Consider the following 27462-nt stretch of genomic DNA (forward strand, 5'->3'; position numbering starts at 1 on the left):
AAGAAGAAGAAGAAGAAGAAGAAGAAGAAGAAGAAGAAGAAGAAGAAATGGCGCTTATTGAAAGTTTACTGTATGCCGAGCACTCATCGAAGTGCTTTTCCTACATTAGTCCCCTGACTCCTCCAACACCACCGTAAGGCAGTTAGTGTCCCCAAGAGATCATCACGTTGCTGTCCCTGTTGCTGCTGGTGTGGTGGTGATGGTGGTTTCCTAGGTCCTGCCTGCCGGCGGAGTCGTACAGACTGGAGGGTTAGAGAAATGTTCGTGGTTTTGATCTAACTTTGCAAAAGTCAGAGTATTAAGTGAAGAATCTGGTCTTCCAGAGGCCTCTGACTTCGCCTCCTTCTTCTAGAGCCACCCCGGGCCTAAGGAGCCAAGTTGCAGGATCAGGGTGAGTCCTCAGGCCCCACGGTCTTTGGCCAAGGGGCAAGCTTTGGAGAGCAGTGTGTGGGAGAGAGGGGGCAGCAGAAGCCTCTGTTACCAGGGACATTAGTGATAGGTCAAAGAGCCTACTTCACAGGAGCTCTAGCTGGGATGTTATTTTCTGTCACACATTACCCCTACTCACACGCACACGCACGTACACACACATACGCACACACCTTCAGCAAAGTCACCTACTCATGCAGATATGAACAGAAGAAGCGGATATGTTGAGGTCCTAGCATGAATCCGTCATGCGTGTTTTGAGGGTGTGTTCCTAGGTAAACATGTGTGCAGAGAGAAAGGACTGTGTGAAATTAGAGGCTGGAGGGAGGGACTCTAGCCCCAGTCTTCCCTCTTCCATCCTGACTAATTAGCAAAGATGCCATAACAAAATACAGACTCCCGTCTCCTGTATCTTTCTTCAGTCAGGTTCCCCCAAGGAACATCTTGGCTGATACAGGTCTATCCAACCAGCTGAAGGACAGGGGAATAGTTCAGTTGCCTCTCATTGCCATGGAAACTGAGTGGCAGAGCCACAGGGAGCATGAATCTGGGGCTTTTGGCCAACCACCGGTCTTCAAGGACAGAAGAGGGAGCAGGATGCCAGGCAGGGTGAAATCTCAGGATGGAGCTGGAGGAAGGGGAGGGAAGAGAGGACTTATTCGTTTCTACCAGTTTTCAATGGTGGGCAGTAGGGCGAGGACCTCGGCATTATTCCAGTCTGGTGCTCTGGGATAGGAAGTGGGCTTTTGCTAAAGCCGGTCTACCAGGCTGAGTTCAAGAGTCTTAGCCTGAATTATCTGGACTCAGACTGAACTGGATTGACTAGGAGAGGAAAAGACATTCTATTGTTTACCCGGACTGGGTTTACCACTCTCTCCTTAAGCTTTGGAGACCACATATTCCTAGATATGTTTCTTTTTATTTTTTGGAGGAGAGAGAAAACAGGCCCTCTAATGTGCATAGTGTGGATACTGTCTTGGTCTCCTCAGTTAGGGTTATGGAATTCTGGGAGGGCTTGGAGGGCTTTCTAATTGCTCAGAAAATGACTTTGCCATCAAGGGAAGGGGCAGGCTCTCCTGCCAAGGCCATCTCCCCTCTATGGTGGGGATATGAAGACATGTTCAAACTCTGGAGCCCAAAACAGCCCCCAGAGAACTGGGGCAATTACCTAAGTAATTCTTCACCAAACCCTTCCACCTCAGATCTCTCGCTTTCACCTGAATGTAATGGGTAACTGTCCCAGTGAGAGAAGAGACTGGTCCCTGGGGGCCAAGACTCAGACTCTGCAATTCCAGGGCCCTCAACCAGCTGGGAGAATAAAATGCCTGTGACGGGGGTTGGGGAGGGTTCTCAAGGGTTGGTCTCACTGGTCTCTGGGCCCTGGGGTAGCAGAGCAGGCTAGATGCCAGAGGCCCTCCATTTGGGGGCTTCTTTGACTCCCAGAAGTGGAGGGAGGAGGAAAAGGAGGAAAGGGGGGGGAGGGGCAGGCAGGAACAGATGCTTCCAGATCTAAAGAAATAATTTGAGGGGTAAAGGCAGGATCAAACAGAGGAAGAGAAGGGGGAGGTGGGGGGAAGGAAAGAGAACAAAGGTATGGTGGGGATTGGAGCCTCTTTGGTGGAGGAGATAAAGGGGAATCCGGGTGAGTTGGCTAAGCCGACATCTGCCCAGGCTGTAAAACCTTGTTCTATTTGCTGCTGGCCCTGGAGCTGTCGGTCCAATCGGCCCCTGAGGTGGCCTGGACTGGAGGCTCAGCCAGGAACTTTTGAACCTCAGCTGTCCCTCCCAGATTGCTGCCCCCACCTTTTGGTTCCTCTTCTCTGCTTTCTCAGTTGGAGGGGAGTTCTAGGAGGAGCACTGGGGCTGGGGATCATCCCGGAGGATTGCTGCAGGATGAGAGGGGCAGAGGAGCAAGGATGTGAGGAAACACAGAGCACAGAAAGCAATAGAAATGCCAGGCAGAGACCTTGAAACCCCCAAGTAAAGACAGGCAGGGCTATAGGCAGTCACATTCCAAAATGGGTTGAAATGGTCTGATGGGGTCCAAGAAGAAAGGTTCCCAAGGTGTGGGGGGGGGGCATCTCTCCATCTCATCTTTGAGCTTGGTCAGGCAAGATAGCGCTGAGGTGGGGAGCTGGGGAAAGGCAGGAAGCAAATGTCCATGGGGAATATTCCATACCTCCCCCATTTTCTCCTCTCCCCAAACTGCCTGCCTTTTTCGCCTCCAGCTAGAACCAACCGTATTCTGCAATCTTATTTTCCAAGGTCTATTCTAGCTGAGTGGAAAGACTCCACATGGACGAAGTTACAAACACTGTGCCACTGCCCAAAGGGACAGAGTCACAAATACGGGCCAGGCAATCACTGGGATGGGGAGAGATCGAGGAACAAGAACAAACCGGTTGGGGGACATCTCCCAAGTTACTCACTCCCCACTCACACTCCCCCGCACCATGGATAACCCAGTCCAGTCCCTACCCATCAGATTTGAGAGCATGTCTCCTCTTTTATAAGAGCCCGGATCCTAATCTAGTGCCCAGAGACAAAGGGCAGGGGAAGAGGGAAGCAATTCTTCCTATGATTTGGGGTGGAGGTGCAGAGAGGACCCATTCTGGGCCTGGAATTCCTATGATGGAGGAGACCATTTGTTGGTTTGATGGCCTGGGATTCTTCTCTTCTCTGCGTGCCCACAAAAATCTTGAGAGCGTCCCATTCCCCGCTCTTGTAACTCGGGAGAAAACTCTGCTTTCATTTCTAAAGAAAATGGAATCCGATTTGGTGGCGGTAACGGGGAGGTATTGCTCAGCCGAGGAGCAATGGAGAGTGTGCTCAATTTTCTACGAAAAAAAAATGAAGGCGGAATAGGGCAAAGAAAAGAGAGCTTGGGCTCTTAAAGGGCGAGACCCGAGACCCGGAGGTGGAGCGGAGTTCACCGCGCAGTGAACCCGCTCGGCCGGTCGCGCAGCCCGCGGCCCCCGCCCAGAGCCCTATTGTCCGCGGGCCGAGCCCGGGGTCGTGACCCAGCTGAAGGCGACACGGAGCCCGGAGCGGCCGTGGCGTGGAACCCGGAGGGGCCTCCGGCAGCGCCCTCTCGCACCTCACCTTTGCCCGGGCGGGCCCCAGTTCGCCATCCTCAGGACCCTGGTCGCTCCAGAAGGGAGCCGGGACCCCCGGAGCCAGCGGCCGCTTTGTGCCCGGTTCTCTGGCCCCGGCTGCCTGGGAAGCCAGAGGCCGGCAGCGGGAGCCTAGGCTCGGACTATCTATCTGGCAGTGCCTCCTCCACGCTCCGTCTTAAGGCTTGTCCCCGGAAGTTCAAATATCCTTCCCTCTCCCAATCTCCGAGGCTGGGCAGAGGGTCAGAAAGGAGGAGTGAGCAGAGGTGACACTTCTTTGGGTCTGACCCCTACCCCATCCTGACTGGCAGGAGAGACCCTAGAGGACCCTACATCTTAGGAAATCTGGCAACTGCTGATGGGGACTGGAAATTTAAAAGAGCCCTTTCCATTTATTAGATTCCGTCACCCTATTCACCCTCAAACATGGGAGATCCTCCCTACCCATCCTTGTCTTCCCTGCCTCCTAATTTATCAGCTAGGCGGGTCTGCAGGAACCGGGAAGCAGGAAGATGGAGCTGCAGAGGCCCTTGCCCCTGTCTGCATGGCTGTGGGCTCTGCTTCTGGATGGACCCTGTGGTTCAAGAAGCTACTGAGCTGACCCCAGAGAGAGAAGAGAAGACAAATCCTAAGCTGTGGAGACAGAGCCAGGTTTGAGAAGGGGCTCCTGGACCTGGAGGGCAGATGAGCAAACCTTGCTTTCTCTCTGCTACCAAATCCAAAAGGGATCTGAACATCGAGAGCTACCCGGATTTTAAGGTGGCTGAGGGACCCCTTCAGGTCTCTGGTTCAAACAGTGTACCCAGCCATTTTTAATTCTCAAGAGGCAACTAAAACTCCGATTCCCCGAACAGCCACAAGCTGCAGAGAAAAAATTTAAATGGGGCTAGCTATATGGGGTGTAGAAAAAGCAGACCAAGTTGGTGGCGGGGGGCGGGGCGGTGATCAGTTCAATCAGAAAGACTGGTCAGAACCAAAGACTTTTTTCCTTCCAAATCCCCCAAATATTTATTTTGGGTTCCTGCCCATCCAGATAAATCAGGCTAACAGATTAGGAAGTGCATAAAATTGTATTCTTAGATAATGATATCCAGAGAGGTAATAAATATTCCTTCTGCTCTGGTGGCCGCTGGAGTTGAGGGGAATCCTCTGTCTCTTTTTCCAAACCTGGGAAGGGTCTCAGAATTAGCTCTGAAAGAGGGGTACCAAATAGAAGCTGTGGAAAACTATGAGAAGGAGCTCTGTGAGGGCAATAGCATGCTCCCCCAGGACTGGGCAAAAGGCAGAGGAAAAGATGGTGGAATTGCCCCAGCACGCTGCTCCTCCCCGTCATAGCACCCTCAGTCTCGAGGGCCCCCTTCAGAGTCTGTCTTCCCTGATCTTGGACAAGTAGACAAATGGTGCCTAGCAGAGGGTACCCTGGTCCCAAGCTCTGGAGAACCCCCTTGTTTTATCTTCCATTCCACTCCCCCAAACACACACATACACATCCATCTAACAGCGGGAAGGCAGCTCTGAACTGCAATCCGCTAAGTCCACGCATGAAAAAAAAAAAAAGCTGATGCACAGATTGCAGAGAAAACTTTGTAGGAAACTTCATACGAGCAGCCGCAAGACGCCCTCAGAGAAATCGAGCTCCCCAGGCCTTCCCCCACCCCAGGCTCCCTTTCCCTCCCCACCTTCTCCTTTCTGAGCCAAGTTTCTTCACTCCCCAGGTACACGACTCGGCACAGAAACTCCATTTTCCCCCAGCAGAAGCCCTCTGTTCATGATTGGATTTCCCGCCTTCCCTCCCCAAGATCGGGAATTGAGCTAAATATGGAAATGCACGCAGAGGCAGAGTTGTAACTGCTGTGCTCCTCGCCCTGAGCAGATCGAGTGCTAACTACTTACATGGCAAGGGGGGTTGTGACCTGTGGGGATCTCCAGGTGCTTGGAGAGAAGGATCTTGGAAGATTGGCGTTGCTGCTTTCACCCCGTCTTCTTTTAACTTGGCCATTGGCGAGAGAGATACAATGCGCTAGCAGGCATTCATGCGCCTTGCCTCTCCCATTACTCTGGGCAAGGAATCCCCAGCCCTACAAAAGCAGTGGCGTCCTATCTGGAGACCAGGGGCTGAGCAAGAGCTGGCTTGGGAGGGTCGGAGATGGGGGTGGGGGAGAGGTCAGAGGCGCTGCCGAGTATAAAGGCGATGGGAGAGAAAATGCTGTGTCCTCCCCGTGAACCTGGGCTGCGTCCTCCCCGCCCTCCCCCCCAGCCTTTCCCCTCTGCTCAACCCAACTTCAATAAAAGCTCCAGCCCTTCCCAGTGGGGCTGTGGCAGCATCGCGGGGAGCAGCAGCGGGGACCCAGACTGTTGGAGCTAGGGGCCCAGGTCGGCCCTCCACGCCCCTCACTCCCTCTCTGGGACGCTGATCCCATTCTGGGGTGGTCAGGCCCAAGGAAAGGAGAGTTTGGGGCGAAGAGGAGAGAATGGAGCCCACTGGAGGGAAGGCCAGAGGCCAAAATCTTCAAAAACTCAAATGTAAGCGGGTTTAGTTTTGTTTCATTTGTCAAGAATTAGGGATTTCTGATGTTTCCCCTGGTCACACCAAGAGGGACAGAGAACAACTATGTGTGTATATGTGTGAGAGGAGGAGAAGCTGAAGCCCCTAAAGAAGGCCAATAAAAGAACTGTCCCAACCCTTTGCTACTGCTTTCCTGAGCTAGAGTGTCCCTTCGGCAAGTTCAGGGAGAAGCTTAAGAAAGAAAAGATAGTCATTTTTCTCCTCCTCGCTTTCATCTCTTCAGCTTTGGGGAAGAGAGGGGAATAAATTCCTCTAAAAAACCAAAGGAGCAAAGTTAGAATAAGCCTATGGATCTTAAGTTCCTTTTCTTTCTCCGCCCCCCCCCCCTCTTTTTCCATTTAAACTTCCTTACAGGGTTGAAAAGACACCCAAGTCCACCCCTCAGACCTTCCTTCCCTTTTCCCAAGCACGGTTAGACCCCCTTTTCCTGCCCCAAAGTCAACTGCCTCAAGATGCTAGAAGCTACAGTCAGATTTGGCCCCTAATTCACTTGATTACATAAAATAACTCCAGATAATTGTTGGCCCTGCTTCCTCACACTGTAGGCATCCTGTTTTGCTATCTCCAGGGCACCACTGAGGGAGGAGAAAGTAGACCTACAGGACCAAGTGATTCCCCCCAAAACACACACACACACACACACACACACACGCATGCACCCATATGCACTCCACTCCAAGTACAACCAGCGAATGGTTCAAGAGGAAATAAATCCAAAGCACGCCGAACAACACATTTTCACAATTGGCCCCATTGTTACCTTTCACTCCAGAATTTGGGGAGAGGGGAGAGGGGTATCCCTGCCTCCTCTACAAATCCCAGATCTCTTCGCCCTCTCTCTTCTACTTCTCGTAGCCCTCTATTCTGAAATTTGGATAAACTGAGAAGCCCACCAAGTACCCACTCCCACCTCCTCCCAACAAACAAGAAAAGATTTGAGCAGGCCCTGCTTAGGGCCTGGTCTTCAGGATCAGGATTATTTGGGAGCCTTTGGCTTAAATTAATTATTCAGGTAATCCAGGCCAGTTTTTGTTGTTGTTGTTTCTCCCCCCCTCTCTCGCTCTCTCTTTTTTTATCCCTAAGGAAACAATTGAATTTTTTTTTTTTTTTAAACAGCCTGAGAGCCTTGTTCCAGCTATCCCCAAGCCCTGCCAGGACCTGGGAGCTTATAGGAAGAGGGGTGGTCCCTGCCTTTCCCTGTGTCTTTTCTCAACACCTGGCAGGTCCATGATAAAAGTTAGGGAAAAAAATAAAAGTTCTTCATTATCTCTAGGCATCAGGCTTTGAGGCCTACCCATGCAAGGGGGCCTCCTGGGCCTCTGGCCTCCACTTCACCCTTCTTTCCAAGTCTAAACAAACAGAGAAGCCACCCTGACAGGTCACTTTGCTGCTCCAGAATCACCAGCTCAAAAATCTTCCTTCTTTTAAGAAGCACAGGCGCATTGAGGGGGCGTCTTCCTTAATCCCTCATCCCAGAAGAGTCCTAAAAGATGAAAACTCTTGTCTCCCCCCTCCACTCCTTAAACTTGCCTTCTTGTCTGCAAATCAGGCAGGCCTACTCAGCAGAGAGAAAAGAGAAGAGGGGAGAGAGGAATCAACAAAAAGAAGACACTGTGCCTAACTACAGAAAAGTGAGACCCTCCCAGCTCCACACTCTATGTCCCTCTCTGCAGACTCAGGGGAGGGACGGGAGAAATCAGCACTAATCTTCCATATCCCCTCTTTTGAGGATCCCCTGCCCCAACCCCCTTGCTGGTTCGTCTAAGGACATTGGAAAACTGAGTTGAGAGTTAAGATTTGTGTGTTTGCTTAAACTCAGGCAACTATAGAGAAGGTGGGATGTTACCAGGCCAGAAGGAGGAGGGGGATAAAAAGAAACCATCAGACATTGACGTAAAACTAATTCACATCCACTGGTTTATTATTGATCACGGGGCATTTCACATCGACACTAAAATTCTTTATTGCAAGTTTTACAATAATCAAGTAAATTCAGTCCAAAAACACAATAACCACGATGGTGGGGTGGGGGGGTTTCTACCTATAGACTGCCTCTCTGAACTGAAAGTCCATTTTTATTTTCTTTTGGCTCCTCAAACTGAACAGCTCTGAGAGGCTCTTCAGATGCATTTAGCTTTGTCTGCTGTCGTCCCCCCTCTCCTCCCAGCCCCCCCCCCAACAATAATACAAAAGAACTTCATAGCTTTGTTCTCCTTAAAATGACTTCCCCCTCACTAACCTCCCCTGGTGCATTTTCAATGCAAAAGGCCTAAGGAAAGAGGGGGGAAGGAGGAGGAGGAGAAGGATGAGAATTGGCTTAAAAATCTCTCTTTCCTTTTTTCTTTTCCTCATTTCCCCTGAAATTCACCCAAACCAGACCATCGCACCTTACAATATATAATTTTTGCAGCTTTTTCCTTAAAAAATAAATAACCCCCCAAAATGGCCTTAAAAAAAATAAAAACAACAACAACAAAAAACCCCCAGCAGGTACCATGCTAAGACAACATCACATGCTTAAAAGGGTCCTTAACAGTGGAAGGGAGACAAGGGCAGAGGGCTTGTTTATCTGTTTTGTCAGTTTGGAATTGACAAGGGACAAGGTGGGAGGAAGAGAGAAAAGAACCAAAAAATATATATATATTAAATTCTATAAATAAGAGTCAATTTGTGTGTGAGGGGAGGACGGGGGCACGGGGTGGGGGCAGGGTGTGAGTTATGTTTTATAACCTGGTAATGTCCTCTGCCCGTTGCTCTGGCGGCGTGGCGCTCTGGGAGTGGTCTTCAGAAGTGCCCGGGGTGGCTGCCGAGAGGGTACTGGGCGCAGCGCCGGCCGGGGGCGCTGACCTGACTTTGGTGTTGGGGAGTCGGTGGTCCTTCTTCCATTTCATGCGACGGTTTTGGAACCAGATTTTGATCTGCCTCTCAGAGAGGCACAGCGAGTGGGCGATCTCGATCCTTCTCCTTCGGGTCAGGTAGCGATTGTAATGAAACTCTTTCTCTAATTCCAGGACTTGCTGCCGGGTGTAGGCTGTCCTCGAGCGCTTGGGTTCCCCTCCGTTATAATTGGGGTTCACTGGGGGGGAGGAGGAGGGGGGAAAGCAAATAGTGGGTTTCAGAGGCAGCAGGCTCCCGTCCCCCCCACCCCATCCTCAGCTCTGTGGAACAGGAGGAGGGGTGGTGGAAATAAAGTCATCAAGCTAAATGGGTTATAAAGAAGTTGAAGGAAGCTGGAGACTTTGTAGTGTAATAAGAGGGGAATCCTCATTGTAACGACACTGAATTATTTATGCGCCCTTAGAAAGCGAGCATAGTTTTCACACATACATAACAGATCGTAGCACATGGCTCGGACTGCCCAGAGTAGCTAAGCCATAAAATTTATGGGGGATGTAATTACCCATTCTCGCTCGTAAATCCAGTTCAATTGTGCTAACCCAGAGTCGCTCCTGGAGAGAGAGGGGGAAGGAGAGAAAGGAGGACGGGGGCCGGCGGGGGCCGGGGAGGGTGGGGAGCGCTTGGGAAGAGGGGAGGGAGGGGGAGAGCAAAAAGCAAAGTTGCCTACCCGTGCTAACGTGGATTTTTTTCATCCATGGGTAGACTATGGGTTGCTTGCTGGCGGCGCTGGAGGGATGGTCAGGGGCTGGCTGGCTGCAGGCTGGCGGGGCTGGGGACGGGGAGGCGGAGGCGCCTGATAGAGGCGCCGGCTCGCAGAGCGGCTGTGATTTCTCGGGCTGGTGGTGGCCCGCCTGGGCCGGCCCGTGGCCTCGCGAATTGCCCGGCCCCTGGAGACTGGTGCAGCTATACTGGCGCTCGGGGTAGCTAGGGCGCGGAGGCGGTGGTGGGTACAGCTCCTGGTGGTGATGCTGGAATCCCGATTCCCTGGTCCGGCCGTAATATTCCGGACTGTGTTCAGGGATGTAGCTATTTTGCGAATATTCTTCGCATGGAGGAAATTTCGGATCGATGTAGTTAGAGTCCATCAAATACGAGCTCATGATCATTAATTTCTGGAGTGGAAAATAATTTTTCTCGCTTTGTCGTTTTTCTGCTCCATAAAGCCCTCCTACTAGCTAGCGACCCTGTAAAGTTACTTTCACCATGTGACTCCGCCGGCCAATCACACGGAGCAACCCAGTCCCCGGATAAGGAACCGAATCGCTTTATTCAAAATGTATCCAATTTTTTTTGTGCGTGGTGGTGGTGGTGGTGGTGCTCGGGGCGGTGGTGGTGGTGATGTGGGGCTAGCCGGTGGGGGCTGAGGTGCCCCCAGTGCGCACCCCGCCGACTGACAGCCCTCCCCTGCAAAAGGGGATGGGAAGCCCTCAGCTCCCTTCCAAAGCCTGGGCTTTGGGGGGCTGTGGGGAGGCTGCGGTTCAGCCCCCTCCCAGGGTCTCCCCGTGGGCCTCGGCTCCAGAGCTTTTCCAGAGGTCTCCATTCATGGCGATCCTGATCCTGTCTCAGTCTGTGTAGGTCACCGGGCAGCGCCCCTCTTTTGCAGGAAGAGGAAGTTGAATGAGGAGGACTGGAGTGGAGGTTGGATGGGGAGGGGCCCAGGCTGAGCCCAGGAGGCTGGAGAGCCTGGGGTGCCCCCCATCCAAGGATACCAGAGTCCTGCCCCCTTCCCCATACACACTCACCCAACCCTCTGGCCATGGGGCTGGCGAGGCAGGGTCCCAGCCGGACCGGGCAGGTAGAGGCAGCGGGATGCAAAGGATTCTGACGTCATTTCTGGAGGTCTGGGGGTTGAGCCCCCCGCTGAAGAGAGACAGGAAGTGGTTGGCAAAAGCAGAGTTCAGAAGCCTTGCCCTCCTCCCCTAGTACCCACTGACCCTCCCTGCCCCGGCCCCAGAGCGGAGGATCTCTTCTGCTCACTGCTGTTTCCACTCTCATTCCGTTGGGCCTGCTGCTTTCTGACAACTACCTCCAGGGCTGGTTCCTAAGGACCTGCGGCAAGGAGGAGAGGGATCTGCCAGGGGTCAGTGCCCTGCGATGGTGCCCAGCCAAGGCCCTGGGAGCTCTTCTTGCTTCATCCCCACAGAGCGCCGACCTAGCTAAGGGGGAGGCCTGTGTGGGCAGAGCCTGCTTCCGGCCAGGGATTGTATCCATGTAACACATGTGTTTACATGTAAACACACATTCCCAAGGGCCGGTTCCAGGCTGCTTTCCAAAAGCTGAGGGGTGAGCTCACCAAGCTGGGGAGGCTGGGCAGACCTTGGGGGTCTCCAGTCCATTCCTACCCGCTCCCCTCTCTCTGCCACCCACCCACAGGAATACCCTGATGGTGGGGTGGCAGGGCCATGGAGAAGGGAGGGGGCAAGAAAGGGCTGCTTTTTCTGATGCCCCCCCACCCCAGCCAGGGGTGGCCACGTCGTGCCACTAATTCCAATTAGCTGATCCCATAACTCAGAGTTGGGGGGTGGCAGAAGGGAGAGCCCAGGGAGGGAGCTGGGTCCCCTTGTTGTACTTGATAACAATTATAGTTTAAAATCATAGCTTGCCGGGGCTCGGCTATATTTTACTTGATAACAATAAAAGTGACACATAAAGTTAACTGTTTATGTTTTATTTATTAGACTAAATCTGCCAGCGGTGGTAGGAGCGCTTGCCTCGTCGCTACAGCTTTTATAGGGCTGTAAAACGTCATAAATCAGTCTCGCGGAATCGCCCGCACTCTTTGTGTCGGCGGCGGCGCAGGGCTGGCGGCCGCTGGCTGCCTGCTCCCTCCTTTCCACGAAAAGTCGTAATGTGATTTTTTTCCCTCTGATTTTATTATTATGATCGCCGCCGTGATTAGTCAATCTACCTTTAATTCGCCGCCCTACGCTGCCTCCTACCAGCCCAGCCTGGTTGACACTTGAATAAGTACCTTTTAAAACGGCATAACAACTATTTGAGGGTTTAATTAGAACATCTGCAATTAAGGGAATGAGGAGGGGAAAGGGAGAAAAAAAAATAAAGCCCTCGTGAGAGGGAGACTGAAGGCAGGAGATTCCCCACCTGTCTTTCACCACCTTAGGGATGTGGGAGAGGGGGTCCCCACGTTCAAATGAGGGCTCACCCTGAGGGCAGGAATGAGAACCGCCTGGGCCCGCTGGCCACCCTCTATCCTCCAGTGCCGAGTCTCTCCTCACCCCAGGCTCACTGGGAGCCAGGCTTGGGGGCCCCTGGATACCCTCTCCCCAGGAGGACAATGCCCTGTCCCCCTACCACCAGGCAGGTGAGGGAACAGGAATTCCCTGGAGGGCCACCGTCTCTCAGAAGAGAGTCCCAAATTTCCCAGTGGGTCCCTCCCCATTCCTGTCTGGGATCGTCTGCATTGAGGACTGGCCAATTGGGTCGGAAGAGGAATGTGAAACTGTGGGGAGGGGAAGGCTGCTGCTTGGTTGATAGTGGTTTGGAGCCTGGGAGGGTTTTATTTGTTGTAATTTTTGGTGGTAGGGGTGGGTTAATTATAAGTTGCTGAAAGAGGGCAAAGGGAAACCAATGTTGAATGCTGCCCTACATAAAGAGTCTGAACCACAGCCCCCAGACTGCCCCCCAGGGAGGGCCAAAGCTCCGGAGAGCTCAGGTAGGGTGGGGGGAGGGTTGCTGAAGGAGGAGAAAGCCTTCCAGCCCCACCCCCAACCTCCCTTCAGGCCAGCCCCTGGATCAGGCTGCCCCACCCAATCCTGGCCCAGAATATTCTCTTACTCACCTTGGAAAGGTGAGGTGTTGGCCTGGCTCCTCTGCTCCCAGCCCTCACACTCACCTTCTACCAGTCCTGCCCACCCCCCGCCCCGTGACAACCCTCTTTTCTTCCATCTCTTCACCTTCTTGGGCTTGTTAGGGAGTTCTTCCCAAGGCGTTGCCCATCCTACGCCCCCACTCCCCAGGATTCTGAGCTCCTGCAGGTGGGTCAAGGGAGCCGGAGCAGGAAACCCACTTTGGACCAATATGTATAAGTAGATACAGAGAGTTCAGTTGCCTCCAGCTGAATGTCAAGTCTGTCTTTGGTTATCACAGCTAACAAATATATATGCATACATCCTGTTAATACTTATTAATACATTAAATGCCTCCTTATGCAGCCATAAATAGGTGGGGTTCTCATCCCAGGTTTGCACAGCTAATTCAACATGCACCTCCAGAAAATGAAATCTGGGAGATCCTCCAAATTTGCCACATTCATCTACATCATTTGCCAAAAAACTCTTTTTGGGTGCCTGTACTTTAATAGCAAGGAAGTTGCCTATCACAAGGGGAAAATAGCAAGCCAGCCAGACTCTACCACACACATACATGCAAACATTTTCACCTGGATATTATTACAAGCACAGAAATAAAATCCCTCTGGAGAGCTCGTGCACTTAGCATTGGCTTAATGGGGGGGGGGGGGCACTCAAGCAGCTCTTGCCTGTGATGAGTCCTTGTATCTGGTCCTCTCTCCTTTTGTGCTTTGCCCTCCTGCTCCTGTCTTGCCAGCCTAAGGATCTCCACTCCCGCTCTGCCATCCACCTCTCTCTGCCCCAATTCTATTTTTTATTTTTTCTGACCACCCTTTGCCAGCTTCCAAGCGCTCTCTGAATGCCACCCTCCCCATCTCCTTTCTAAATCTCGATCTGGTTTCTCTTTCGGAAACATGTTTCAGTACAAAGCGCTTCCCTTCTGACACCGCTGAAGAAAAATATGTGTCCATTGTGTGCAAGGCCTTATTGTGCCCGGATTACCATACTGACCGTTGGATAACCCATATTCCCCCCCTCCCCAGTAACAAGCTGCCGGCTGAGGGACCTCAGCGGCTCCGCACATTCTGTGCTGCATTAAATTCTCACCTCTCAGACTCCCTGGATTTTCCTAGGGAAAAAAAGAAATGGGAGAACCAACTCAGGATTTGGAGGGCAAAGAGAAGGAAAATGAGGGTCATTCCTTTTCCCACTCTCAGAAGTGCAGGATTTTGTGTGTGTGTATGATGTGCTTTTGTTATTGTTGTTTTAGAGATTAAAAATCGCAACACCTCTCTTTCCCTCTCCTCAAATAAATTGACTTTTAGATGGTATGCAATCAAGTAATTCACTTCATTTTTATTTTTTCTCCAAGCAACTTGAAAACCCCAAACTACAGCAAGACCCTTATCTCATTTTTTGCCGTGTGTGTTTGTATGTATGTGTGTTTTTGTCCCTTTCTAATGCCAGCAGGCAGAGGTAATGTATGCAAAAGAATATGCAAATGCTTAATTGATTTTTTCTTAAATCTCTTGTCAGTAAAAGTAATGAATTGGTCTAAAATGATTTTAATAACCCGGACGTGTCACCAGAAAATACTAAACCTTTTTTTTCCTCCTGGAATCGCTATAGTCTCAAAAAAAAAAAAAAAAAAAAAAAAAAAGCAATCATGGAATGTTAATTTGGCCCCCTTTAAAATATTAAAGATGGATTTCTCTTGTTTGTTCGGAGACCATAGGCAAGGTCCTCTAGTGGATTTCCCCCTCCTTGCCTTGCCTTCCTTGGAATTCAATTTTCCTCAAATCTCGTTTAAAGTGGCTTTTTAAAAAGTGGCCGCATTTTAATATTGGTTAGACAGAGTGACCTGCATTTCACCTCGGGTGTTTGACTTGTTCCAATAGGTCACTGCCATGGGGTTATTGATGGGGAAACTCCATTGAAATTTGTCTCTTCGCAAATGGCCTTTAGATCTTCCAGCGAGTTCAATAACTAGTTATAATGTGGAAGGGGAAAAATGAAGGCCCTGGGCTAACGAATTTGATGTTTCATTTTTATGCTGGAGAAATTGTTAGTTAGAGGTTGGGTTCCCCACCCCCTTCCTTGCTCATCCTGGCCTCACTGACCCCCACTCTGCTGCTGGATTATATCCCCTTTAAAACTTGAGCTGGGGTGTCCCTTTCTGCCTTTGATGCAAGCTTTAATTCTTTTTATTATTAATATTTTTGTTGTTACTGCTGAAAATTCTGACTTGCGGCTGCAGGAAGCTTGCGCTGCTGGAGATTTGTAACCTAAACTTTCCTGTGAGAGGGGGGGAAAGGACTTACTTTTAAAGGAGGCGAAATGCAGTTTTGAAAGTTCTAGGAATTAGGCTGGCTTTAGGGTAGCTTATGGTGGGTTCCTTGGCCTGGTGCTTCCAGAATTAAGGAAATGATAGGAGGCTGGGAACCCTTTGGGGGCTTGATGAGGGCATCTCAAAATGGCTCAATCTGTTCTTGGCCTCTGAGCTGCCAGAGACCCATGGGATCAGGCACCCAGGACCAAGGAAGGCAGAGACTGAGAAAGGCTAAGGATAGAAGGAGAATTCCGTGGAGCAGGCAAGAGAATCCTGGGTCTCTCTCCTCCAGGGTCAGAGACAGGATCTGTAACTGCTTGTTTCATGAGAAGGGCACTCCAGGAAAGCCCACCGCCCAAAGACAGTGCATTTTAGTGAACTGGAAAGAACAGAGGAAACTAATGGGGGTGGGGGGGTGATGGAGATTTTTTTAAAAATAAGATGCCCTTGTTTTCTGGAGTCCTCAAGGAGTCAGAGAGGAAAGGGCAGGGGAGGGGAGGGAAGGTCTTTATTTTATTCTCCCCAACCACAACCAAGTTGGGGCCCCGTTGACTTGTCCAGAAAAACCTCTGTGAGAAAGGATTGTGGAGAGCTTGGTCTCTCCGGGCTGACCCAGCCATGCAAGATCATTACCATTATTAACCTCTATAATAACAAGAGCATCATTCCCTCACGACACAGAGCTCCGAGTGTGCCTCATTTTCTTCTTCCAGGAACTGTCCCTTCTCCTTCCCTGCCCAAAGGGGCCCAGTTTGCTCAGCCCCAAGTTTCTCCTTTAATAAAGCCCACCTGCCTCCTACTCCCTTTCCCAGCCTTGGCCCAGAGAGGGGAGTCATTCCAGAGGCTTGCCTTGACTCCTGGGTTGGGGGAATCAAGGCCCAGGCCACTATGTAAGGGCCTGAAACCGGGGTGCCACCTCCCTCCATCTCCTCAAACCCAGAGGCAGCATCTTGGTGCCCCCTGGGCTCCCCGACAAACTTCCCTAGACACATCCCTGGCACCACTGGACCATGGGGAGCAGCCTTTAACCCCGAACCCCAGCTCCATAAAAATGGGGGGCCCGAGAAGGGGCCACCGGTGGCTTCTGGATCGGGCCTGGGAGAGGACAGGCAGCCTGTTCTTCCCAGCCAAGCGGGAATCAGTTGCGATCTGCTCTAAACTTGCCCGCAGCCCCTCCGCGCTCTGGCCCCGGCGGGCGAGCCCGCATCCCCGGGCCGCTCGCCCGCCTCGGCCCCGCACCTTGGACTCCTCCTCCGAACCCTGGACCCCCCAGCCTTGGGCCTCGCCCTCTCCCCGGTTTAATTACGTGATTGATTTTCGCTTTGGTCGCGTCGGGACGCCTCTGCCTCCGACTGTTTAAATCTTTCGGCTCTCTTTTTGTGTTTCCGAGTCCTCCTGACGGGCTGTAATTTAGAGGCTGCCCCTCGGGTGGCCTGGGTCCGGTCCGGGCTGCTGCCTCGCCCTACACTCCAACGAAATGGTCCTCCCACGGTTCTCGGCGCGGCCCGGGCTGCAGCCGCCCCACGCCGCCGGGCTCTGCTACTCGGGCCCTGCCCATTCGCCTTCCTGAATTATTTTGTGCTCCATTATCCTCTGATAGAAAAATGTTCCATGTGTGAGTTATCACTCCATGCCTGGGCCCGGAGCTGGGCTGCTCCGCGTTTTTGTGTTTTCTCTTCGCCCGAATGTGGCGTGTGTTGGAAGGTCTGGATTGGGACCCGAGGCAGCACCACGCCTGGCTCCAGGCTCGGCGGGGAGCTCCAGCCGCTTCCCCCAAAGAGCCGCCCCGCGCCGGAGGGAGGGCCAGAAGCGCCGGGACAAGCAAATTCGGCCACAACTTTCCGCCACCGAGCGCCAGCGGGAGCGCAGGGCGGCCGGCCCCCAGCCCGCAGTTGGCCGCGGAGTCTGCTTTTGCCTCCCAGCCCCAGACCGAGGCCCATCGCCCTGGCAGCCCCAGCGCGCCCGGCTGCGGGCACCTGCGTCCGGCAGCACGCGGGGCAGCGGCCCCCGCGCCGGAGGGACTGAAGGTGAGGTGAAGGGCGGGGAAGAGGGAAGGAACTTGCATTTAAGACAAGTGTGGATCTGGAGTGGGGAGAGGAAGGGGGAGCCATGGAATAAAGAAAAGGAGCCCCTGCGCCCACCGTGGCTGACCTCTTTCCCCGTCTCTCTCTCCGGAAGAAAACACTCTCTTTCCTCCCCAAACCGCTGGTTTTCCGCTTACTCTCTCATCTGTCTACAACTAATAAACACTTCTCTGATTATTCTCCCACGTCCGGTTCATTCTTTGAGCCCTTGCAATGAGGCAAGCCATGAGTTACTATTAGCAGCATTTTCTGATTATATTTTACCCCCTCAGGGACAGGAGGGACTTGGGAATGTCTTTCTCACTGGGGAAGAAGTTCGGTGAAACTTGAGTTGGTCACAACCTTCTCCCTGTCCTCCGACCTACAACACCCCAACCCCCTTCGCCCCCCACCCCCACGCAGCAATGTTGCCGGGTAAATAAGAGTCCGCCTGCCTGGTTATTAGGATTCTGGAGACGTTGGCATCTGTAGCAATCATTAGTCAAAGCCGCGGAAGCCAAAGGAGCCGAGGAGTTGGACAGAAAAAATCTTGGAAATGATATACAGGAGCCGCGGAGGCATCAATCCCCGCCGATAAGAGCGCGGGCTGCAGGGAGCGCTGCGGCCGCTTAATTGGGCCCTGGGCACCAAGAACAATTGGGGAGGGGGCACCTAGGGCTCGGGCAGAGACCCTGGCACCATTTGGGCACCCCACAAAAACCGTCAAGGACTTAAGCACCCTTTTCCCCCAAATCCAAAGGCCCAGTCGGGGTTGGGGAAGACTCTCATGCCCCTGTCAGCCTCTCCACCCTGAGAGCCAAGAGGAGCTGAGCTGAAGGATCCTCCCCTTCTCCTCTCCCCTTCTCCTTCGTGGCTGTCGAGAGATACTGCAGGATGTTGAGCCTGGCTGGGACTTCAGGGCACAGGACAGCCTGGAGAGAGAGGCTGTGGTCCCCACAGTGAGTTTTCGAGGGGGCAGATGACTCAGTTGGACTAGATTTGGAGATAGCCTTAGAGATAGCAGCAGAATTGCTCACTTCAATAAGCAAAACATCCAAAAGATACTTGTTCTCCATCCCCACCTGCCTGATGTCTCTATTGATCACAGAGAGAGAGATGTAGTAAGTTTAAATCCTTCCAGAGGGAGATCTATGCCCCTACATATAGATATATGTATTATGGAACCATCTCTAAACATATGCTCAAATGTTTAAGTTTGCAGCAAAACTGCAAAGACCATAAAGATCTCCAAATATGTAGCTTCGATATGTAACTATTTTATAGGTTAAGGCCCTTGCATAAATCTAGATAAAATTTTCAAAATAGAGATTGAGCAATACACACATAGTTCTTTCCGATCGAGAAAAAAACCTCAAATATTCATCTAGATGTTTAGAGAGAGCTGTACCAATACATCCCAGCGTATACATCCAACCACTATAGAAAGATTGGTAATGCGCACACAGGAATTCGACAGAGGACTGGTATGTTCACTGTGGATCTATAAATCTAAAGATCTATATACCTGCATTTAAATGTGGAGTAGAGAGTGATATAAAACATACATCCTGTTATATAGACATAGATTGATCTATAAATACATTTTCACATGGGTAGCTATTGAACTGCTCAGCTCTCTATAACGATATGTGTATTTGCATTGAGTCCTAGGAATGAGGGAGATTCTCTAGTGCTTGTGGGCTTGGGATGTCCCAGCCCAGACTTCTCTGAGAAACAAATGAGGGTAAACTAGAGCCTGTGCAAGTGCTAAGAGGCCCAGGAATTCATATAATCTATGGCCTCATTTCCAGCATATGGGGGCATTTCTCCGGAGATGGATAAGAGCCCTGATCCCTGGGCCTGAAAGCGTCCCTAACTGAGATGGACGTAGAGAGCTCTTTACTTGCTTTCCTTTCAGCTCCCTAGCCCAAGGCTGGGGATGGAGGGACCCGTGGGAGGTTGGGGTGTCTTTGGGGCAAGGCTCATTAACATTACAAAATGGAGCTATTCAGGTAAAATGCAGTTTTGTTTGGAGACAGCTCGGTTACAGCCTTACGGCGGTGAGTTGTGAGATGTGAGAAGGCTGCGGGCTTTCACACACACACCTGCACCCATCTTAATTACATAAAACCCGGTCATAGACTGTAGAGAGTTTCCTCCATTCATTCGGTGCTAGATGGGTTCTTCTATACGCCTCACTCCCAATGCCTCTTCAAAAGCTCTCTATACACCTGAAGTCTCATCTTCCCAAGAAAGGGTTTGGGGCTCAGGAATGGGGTCACAGGGGAATAGCAGACTCAGAAGTCATGGTAGAGTCTCCAGGAGTCATAGTATTAACCACCAGGCTCAGAAGCTGATTGCCTTCTATGTTAGTTTTTTTTTTAATTGAACGGTTGGGGGGACCGAGGTCGATGTGGGCAAAAAGAAGAATGAAAGGTTGCATGGTTTTTAAATCTGGAACTTTGAGCGGGAAAAATCACCAATGAGCCCTTTTCTTATTGGAGGCATAGGATCTGGAAAGCTCTGGACTTCCTTTAATTTTTCTCCTTTGGTTTACTGGGGAAAGGGAGGTAAGGAGGGGCCCCAGGTGGGCTTGGGGAAGTGCAATCCAATCTAGCTGGCCAGCTTGGGGGAGAGTGATTTACAAAGCAAAACCTCAGATGCTACTTCCTGAGAAGTCACCAGATCAAAACAGCCTCCTCTAGGCTTTTATGACCCCGTCTCTACTCCTAACAGGAAAAGCACCCTCAATAAAACCTCAGCCCACGCCCCCATCCTCCACCCAGAGGAGGGGGAGAGACACAATCTAAAATGAGGGACCTGACCCTTACTCCCTTCATTCATACCACACACACACACACACACACACTGGATTTTTTAAAGAAGTATTTACTAGATGAAAAATTCCCCCACTGAGCGAAAAAGTAGCCCTGAGTTTGAGTTTGAGCCTAGAATAGCAAGTAAAAGGAGGATTGGATCAGATAAGGGCTCTGGTCTTATAGTCCCACATTGCCTTCCAACCCCCCACAACCTAACAGGCCAACAGGACACTAAAGGTCATCAAGAGCCTGGCTGTCACCATCTGTGGGGGCTGCTCCAGGATCTTGGTTTTCCAGGGAGGCAGAAGAGAGGAAACTTAACAGTTACACAGGGCTTGAGGAGGCAGGGGTGGGCCAGGGAGGACAAATGGTCTCCAGGCTGAATCGATGGGAAGAATGGGGCAGGACAATGAGTGGGAAGCTGGTTCAAGTCAATTGGTTTACTGTACTCTGCCTGGGCTTCTCTTTCATACCATACTTGGACACATATATATACTTCTGTGTGTTCCGGTGTGGTGTTCTGGTCTGGGGGAAGGGGCTGGGAGATGTAGGGATCTTTCAAGGGCAGAACCCAGCCTGCCCTACCTCTCTGAGAGCTGTGACAACTGCAGTCCTGAAGGAACACCAGGTAGCTGAGCCCACACATTCTACCCAGCCCATGTGGGGCTGCAGATCATGGTAGAACTTTCTCTGCATGTGTGTCAGGTGTAGAGAAAAAGCTGCCTTCCTGCATAAGTCTCCTATTCAACTTCTCATTGTAGATCTTAAGGCCTAGTCATCAGAGACTGAACAAGGTCCTGGATTACCTTGCCCAACTTTCCCAAGTCCCAGATTGCATCCCACCCACCCACTCCCATCTCTCTCTCTCTCTCTCTCTCTCTCTCTCTCTCTCACACACACACACACACACACACAGAGTGAATCCTCCTGGGTATCTCTGTTTTCCTTTTGCCCCTCAGTGACCCTTAGGAATGGCAGAGGAAGATGGATCCCAGGGTTCTGTAGGACTCAAAGACAAAGAGATCTCTATCACCCCCAGTTCCTCTGTCTAGACACCTTGAGTTTCTGGAGTCCCATCAAAGCAGCCAAGGGTTATATACAGACACACTAGTCTGGGTTACAAGGACCCAATAAAAGGGAATGTGATTTTCTTGGCCCTCCAGCGGTCTAGTTCCTTCCTTAAATTGAATCTCTAACCCAGAAAGCCTTAGCTTGGGGGTCTTAAATCTGGATTGTCCCTCTTCTCCATCTCAAAGAGTTCCAGGGTCTCCAGTCCCATGAGCAGGAGGCTCAGAATAACTCATGCATCCCCAGCAAAAGAAAACAAAGAACTGAAGCCTAGGATCATGATGTTTCAGCTCAAAAACTCAGCCCAAATCATTTGTACACAGAAAGGGAGAGTCAAAGGGACAGATAAAGTTCACATGGGTATTAGGAGGGATTGAGGCAATACAATCTCTCTTCCCAGTGTCTGTTTGGACAGAAGCAAGCTCCCATCTTTCTTTTTCCACCCTTCATGAGATCTGGAAACTCCAGTGTGAGAAATCCACACTGGAGGTGAAGGTTGGTCTCAAAGACTACCACACCATCTACCAGGGAAAAATAAATGTGCGTGCTTTAATTCTAACTCATGAAAGAGGTCAGTGGTGCAGTGTGGTTGAAGTTGACTTGGGAAGTGGGGGCTCCCTGGCTTCTGAGAAGAGCTGCCCTTCCTCTGACTTCTCATCCCAATCCTTCCCATCTGTCCTGTGGCATTGTCCCCAAATCAGGGCCGCTCAGAAGATTAACGAGCAGAGGGGTGCTGACAAAGCCCAGCTCATACTGGCTTATTCCTTCCACCCTTGCACACTTGATGCCCCCAAAGAGAATTTAGAGGTCTGGGTGGCATAGGCCATCAGAGCTCCTGCCCTTCAGTCATCTCAAGGAGGTAGAAGACCAAGAGGAGAAGGGGAGGGAAGGGGAACTCAATCATAAAATTAACCATGGAACAAAACCTTGGAGACCTGAGGGTACTGGAAGGAGAAATGTCTGGGTCTGGACCCACGGGTGGATTGGCTCAGGGCCCAGCCCAGGTGTTCAGGAAACACAGGCACTTCTGTCCTACATGCACGGCTTCTGTGCCATCAGATGCTCTTGCTCAGAAATAGTTTCTCACCCACTGCTTGTTCTGACTTAACCCATATAAACACAAACACAGGAATCCACACCTTCAGTGGCTGTGTCCTTTGGTAGCTACTGGTCAGAACACAGGATCATCACTTAGTTGTTTATGATGATGATGATGATGTAAAGGAAAGGGACTTAAATTCATCAACTGTTTATATCGGGGAAGGGTCCTGATTTTCTGTGCTCACTCTTTTTTCCAAATCCCTTTTTCAGCTGGCCCAAAGTTATTCAACAAACTAAAGGTACCAAACACAACTTTCAAAAAGTCTCCACTTCTGCTCCCTTCCCCCACCACATCAGAGGCGTTTGATAAAGCTAATGGCTCCTGGGCACTTCCAGAAAGATAAATCAAAAAAGGTCTCTTCTAATCGCCCCCACCTGCCCCCAGGAGGATCAGAAGAGAATGAAACCTGGTACAAGGTAGGTGTTTAGGGAATAATGACCGTCAGAATTTGAATTCGGGTCTGGAGTTCATATCCACACCTACTGTACACCCTGATCTAGAGTCCACATCTATAAAGCCCAGTGAATTGGGTAGGACCTCACGGGCGAATATGGGAATGATCCAGAGGACACCCCCACAACTTCAGATCCCTGTACAACTGCGACTGATCGCGAGGCACACTGTTAGAACCAGAGGACGCAAGCCAAAGACTCTCCAGAACTAGTTCAGGGACAAAGGGAGGGGCTAGAATATTCTCAGCATAGCTTTTCCCATTCGTGTATCTGAGATAGGGCGGACCCAGGAGGTAAAGTGGATGGTAAGGGAGGGATGGAGGAAGAGGAATTGAGGGGAAGGGCGAGACAGAGACCCAAGTACTTTTTGGCTGATTGGTTGGTGGGGGGCATGTGACCCTGCTTAGCCCATTTCTGATTGGTTGTTTGACCTTTTCCAGGGTTAAAGACCTAGGAACAAAATTAAAAGCTTCCCGGGTTGACTGGGGCACCTTGGCACTTGATTGATCGCCCATCTCCCGCTCCAGGAAGACCCCAAAATCGAGTGCGGGGCGGGCGGGGTGGAAAACCAAGAGTCTCTGGCCCAATTTATATTTTCTTTCTTCCATTTATGTATTTGTCCTACAAAACAGTAAAAAACTGGCCCAGACATTATTTGAGAGGAAGGACGATCTATTATTACTGAGGCAGGAAGAGGGGGTGATATTTAAATGGAACTTTTGAGCCTAAGAAACAGAAAAGGAGATGAGGAAGTCATAGAACCCCCCAAGAGACGCTGTGTAAATCTGTAAAACAGAAACACACACCCCTCTCCACGGGACTGCGCTTTGGCCAGGAGTACGGGAAGGCCGAGTTTGCCTGGGTGTGGGATGGCTAAATTCTTGGTTGAAGACCATTAGACTCGCTCCCTAAAGCCCTGGGGAGCCGGCGGGAGGGGAAGAGTCAAGTTAGAGAGCAAGGAAAACTCCCATCTCCCTGAGGCTTGAATGGAAAGTTTCCAGAAACCCCCCAAATCACAGACTGATGGGGAGGAGAGAATGGAGAGGGCTAATTATGAGAAAGGGAGAAACTGAGAGTTAACTTTTGGAATGGGCTCCTGGGGAGATCCTCTAGGATCCTCACGCTTCCCGGGAAATAAAGGAGTGGGGAGGCCCAATGTTGGTGCGGAACAGGGGTCCCCAGAGGGATGGCATCGGGGAGTTTCCCGCCCCGCCCCCCCCCAGCCGGCCCCGCCCGGGTCCCGCGCCAGCGCTCCTCACGAAGGCGAGAGCCGGCTAGAGCTGGGCTTGGAGATCGGCTCAGGCGCCCGTGTCTCTGGGTCTCTGTTCCCCTTAACCCTCCCAGAGTCGGCCTGGGCTCTCCGTCTCTGCTTGAGTCCTGCTTCTTCCTCAGGCCCCTTGGGCGGCAGGGGCACACTAACTGCGTCCTACCCCCCGTCCCCCAACAGCACTTCTCCACAGAAGGGCGCCCAGACCCCCTCGGTCCCCAGGGCAGTCCTCCCTTCTCCCTTCTGGGAAGGCGCAGACCTGGCTTGCCCCCGCCACTCTCCTCCCCTTTCCCTTGGCCTGGACCAGTCGCTCTCCATGGGCCTGCCTTCCGCCCTGATTCGCAATCCCGCCAGATTCAGTTCATTCGGTCGGCCCCTTCAAGGAGGCTGAGTTTCTACATCGTCGCTGTCCTGGCTTAGCTCTGGGTGGTGCATGGGGAGGGGGGTGCCTTGCAGGTGTGGAGGACACGTGCCTCCCGTGCCTGACGCTGGGCTGCTCCTTCCTAGAAACCTTTAGGGAGGCCGAGCTTGAGACTGGCTGAAGAACTCCATGCCCATATTGGGCCCTGATGGCTCCACCACCCCCCCCAGGCCACTCTCTCCCCAGAGCTGGGGGGGGGGGCTTTCCTGGTCAGCCTAGTAAAGAAATTGCCTCCACTCTCCCACCCATTTATACTCCACTCACAGGGGGAACCTCTGGGCCTCTGGGGCCTACTTTTACCTCAGGCAAAGGGCTTGAGAATGCCAGGAAAGACCCCAACAGCTAGAGGGAGGCATGAAACCACACTGGCCCCAGGCGGACTAAGACCCCAGACTACAGACGCTGGGACAGCTGCCCACCGGGCCTGGTGGTGAGGAAAGAGAAAATGCTTTGGGACTCTCTGGGCTCAACCAGCTACCTTTAAGATGCTTCTTTCTGCCATTTCAGGTCGCAGCCTGGGGGCTCAGAAGTCCCAAAGCCTTCCTTCCTGGCCTCCCTCTGCAGCTGCCTGGACTCTGAGCCACTGGCCCAAGGGCTGAACTGGCCCCTCCCTAGGCTGGGGGTGCCCCAGAGGCACTTTGCGCTTGCGCCTACAGTTTGCACACTTACAAAACACCAAACACCCATGGGTCTGCCGCAGTCTTTCTTCCCAACTGAGGAGGGAGAGGGGGTCAGGGAGACCTGGCAAAGCTCTAAAGAACCCAGGCCTCTCTTTACCGCAGTTGACTTGCAGCTGGAGGGAATAAAGGGCAGGGAAGGGAGGGCTGGTCAGAGGGGACAAGCTCCCCCATCCTCCTACCTCCCAGCGGCTTCTACTCTTCTTCTTCCACCCTAGCCTGGGAATGCCCAGGGAGGCCTTCTTCCCCTCCCCTTAATGAGTGGGAACAGCCTTCTATCATGGGGCAGGGGATTAGGTAAACGGGAGAAAGGGTCAGAGAGAGAGAAAATTAACTTACAGCGTTCGCCTGGGATTCATTTGCGAAGATGTAACCCCTCACCATCATCCCCAGCGCCGTAATCCCCTCTAACTGCCAGGCCCTCTGTCCTAGCATTAAACCTCACCAGCAGCTGCGTGGCTGGACAGTTAAGATTATATATGATGTAAATATATTGTGGGTTTGTCAGCTCTCCCTACACCATAAAACTTGGTTTAATGACATCACGTGGTCCCCCAAGAGCCACTCACGGGCTTGCCTTCGGGCCATTCACATAAATAACCTCCAAAAGTTTCAAACTCCTAAATTCACATAGAAGCCGTGCGTATTTCTCTAATGCTCAGTCACACTAAAAAGCCCTTGTGCTGCTCCTTTGCCCCACCCCCACACCCCCCTTGCAGGGTGGGGAGGGGGAGAGGGTGGATCCTTATTTATTTATTTACTTACTTATTTCCATAAGGACCTGTCGCCTTCGAGGTCGTGTTGATATTTTTTCCTCCTATTTTTTTTCCTCCTCTCTCCTCTAATTGCTCAGAGTGGGTCGTGTCCCCCTCTTCCCACTCCCCCGGGAAGGTAAGTCATGCTTCTTCCCCTTTTTTTTTCTGGCTGCCAGAGGGGGTGGGCTTCAGGGCAAAGTGGGGAAGCAGGCTCCATGGTCTCTGCTGGGGACCCAGGAGCCCCTCCACTAACTTTCCCAGAGCAAAGCCAAATCCTGGTGCTTGGAGATTGTTCCAGGAGGCTGGCTGGTGGGAGAACCCCCTCCCGCCCCCCTCTCCCCCCCCACCCCGGCTTCAAAGCAGAATCCTCCGCTCAGGGAGAAAGCAAGGGTGTGGGGTGTACCTAGCCCCAGCGTCGGGGAGTGCGTCCGAGGCCTTTGGGTAGGTTGCGGCCGCTGAGGCCGGGGAAGCAGAGGCTGCGGCCTGGGGCAGGCCTGCAGACTGACAGGAGGGGCGGGGGCAGGCAGGCGAGGCTGCGTCTACCCAAGCCTGGCCAACTTGAGTCAATCCTCCAGCTCCTCCAGGGAAAGAGGCCTTAACACTGCAGGAAGGAGGCGTTCCGTGCCAGGTGGGGCTGGTGTGCCCTGCAGTGCCGGTATGAGCAATTTTGCCCCGGGCCCCGGCCAAGCCCTTGGTTCTACCCCTGGGGCGGTGCGTCCCCTGGGGAGGAGGCTCCGGGCCTCGGCAGCCAAGGATGCTGGAGTGCGTGATGGCGGGCGCCACGGCCTCTTTCTTAGTTAACTGTTACCCACTGGAGACGCCAGTGCTTCTCCACGCTTCACCGCTTGCCCAATAGTTTTACTCAGCATGGAGAAAAAATTAAAATAACTCCCTGAAGAAAATTACACATTTTATTTGAGAGAGAGAGATTGAGAGGGGAGCCGAGGTGCTGCTAGGTTGGGCAGACTGCTGATTGCTAGTCAGGGAGAGACGCAGCGAGTGCCCTAACCTGGCCTGAGTGCCGTTGGAAGGGAAGGGTGTAGCAATGGGCACAGATCAATAAACATTTGTTGAGACCTCCTACGTGCTAAGCACGGGGTGAGGAAAGACTCCTGGGTTTAAAAAAAAAAAAAAATGACAGATGGATAGCTTAGGCAGTGGGATGCAGAGAAGTCAGTCCTTATAATAAATCCAAGGAGCATCAGCATTAATAATCATAAATATTCCCCTTGCCCCTCCCCAGAGTCTCTCTGCTCCCTTTCCCTCTCAGCTGTAAGAGCAGCCTTCTAGCCCAGCTCCTGAACCGCACCCTCCCCCAGTGTGGGGGGCCTAGGCTTGGCTCCAGGAAATCACCCCCATTGTGGGAGGCGAGAGAGGAAATGCAGTAAAGTTTTATGGACCCTTCCCACATTTGTTTCTCCTATAAAGTACTTCCTCCCCCATCCCATCCCAGGAGCCTGGAGCAGAGCAGAGCGTGGGCCTCAGCCAGCCTCGGCACCACCTGAATTATCTGCCTTTTCCCCTTTCCCTTTAGCCCACCCTCCCCCTCCACACAAAATCCCAGAGACTGAGACAAATGATGGCAAACAGACAGGACTCAGGCACCCGTCTATGCAGCTCCTTTCCCAGCTAATTGTCCTGCATAGCCTCAGGCCCTAGAAGTGGGGGAAACAGTCTGCGCATTTCTTGCCAGG

The 27462-nt window shown here is 52.0% G+C and overlaps 1 protein-coding gene across 2 annotated transcripts; it reads right to left on the reverse strand.

The window, feature by feature from the left end:
- Nucleotides 1-8002: 8002 nt before the first annotated feature.
- HOXC4 (homeobox C4) lies at nt 8003-26041 on the reverse strand. Of its 2 annotated transcripts, none has more exons than XM_035002499.1 (3): nt 25779-26041; nt 9674-10866; nt 8003-9184 (listed from the first exon to the last, which is right to left on the reverse strand). In XM_035002499.1, the coding sequence occupies exons 2-3, from the start codon at nt 10110-10112 to the stop codon at nt 8832-8834; spliced, it is 792 nt and encodes a 263-aa protein (XP_034858390.1). In that variant the 5' UTR covers nt 10113-10866; nt 25779-26041; the 3' UTR covers nt 8003-8831. The 2 variants fall into 2 exon arrangements, with proteins under 2 accessions (XP_034858390.1, XP_034858389.1); XM_035002498.1 differs by lacking the exon at nt 25779-26041 and adding an exon at nt 11033-13840.
- Nucleotides 26042-27462: the final 1421 nt, after the last annotated feature.

This window comes from Mirounga leonina, unplaced genomic scaffold, assembly GCF_011800145.1.
Source record: "Mirounga leonina isolate KUSES-001 unplaced genomic scaffold, KU_Mleo_1.0 Mir_126, whole genome shotgun sequence".
Lineage (NCBI taxonomy): Eukaryota > Metazoa > Chordata > Mammalia > Carnivora > Phocidae > Mirounga > Mirounga leonina.

Coding starts and splice junctions, on each gene's coding strand:
- HOXC4 (XM_035002499.1), bottom strand. CDS start 10,112: ATGATCATGAGCTCGTATTTGATGGACTCTAACTACATCGATCCGAAA. Junction 9,185..9,673: donor AAAAATCCACGTTAGCACGG/GTAGGCAACTTT, acceptor CCTCCCCCCCAG/TGAACCCCAATTATAACGGA.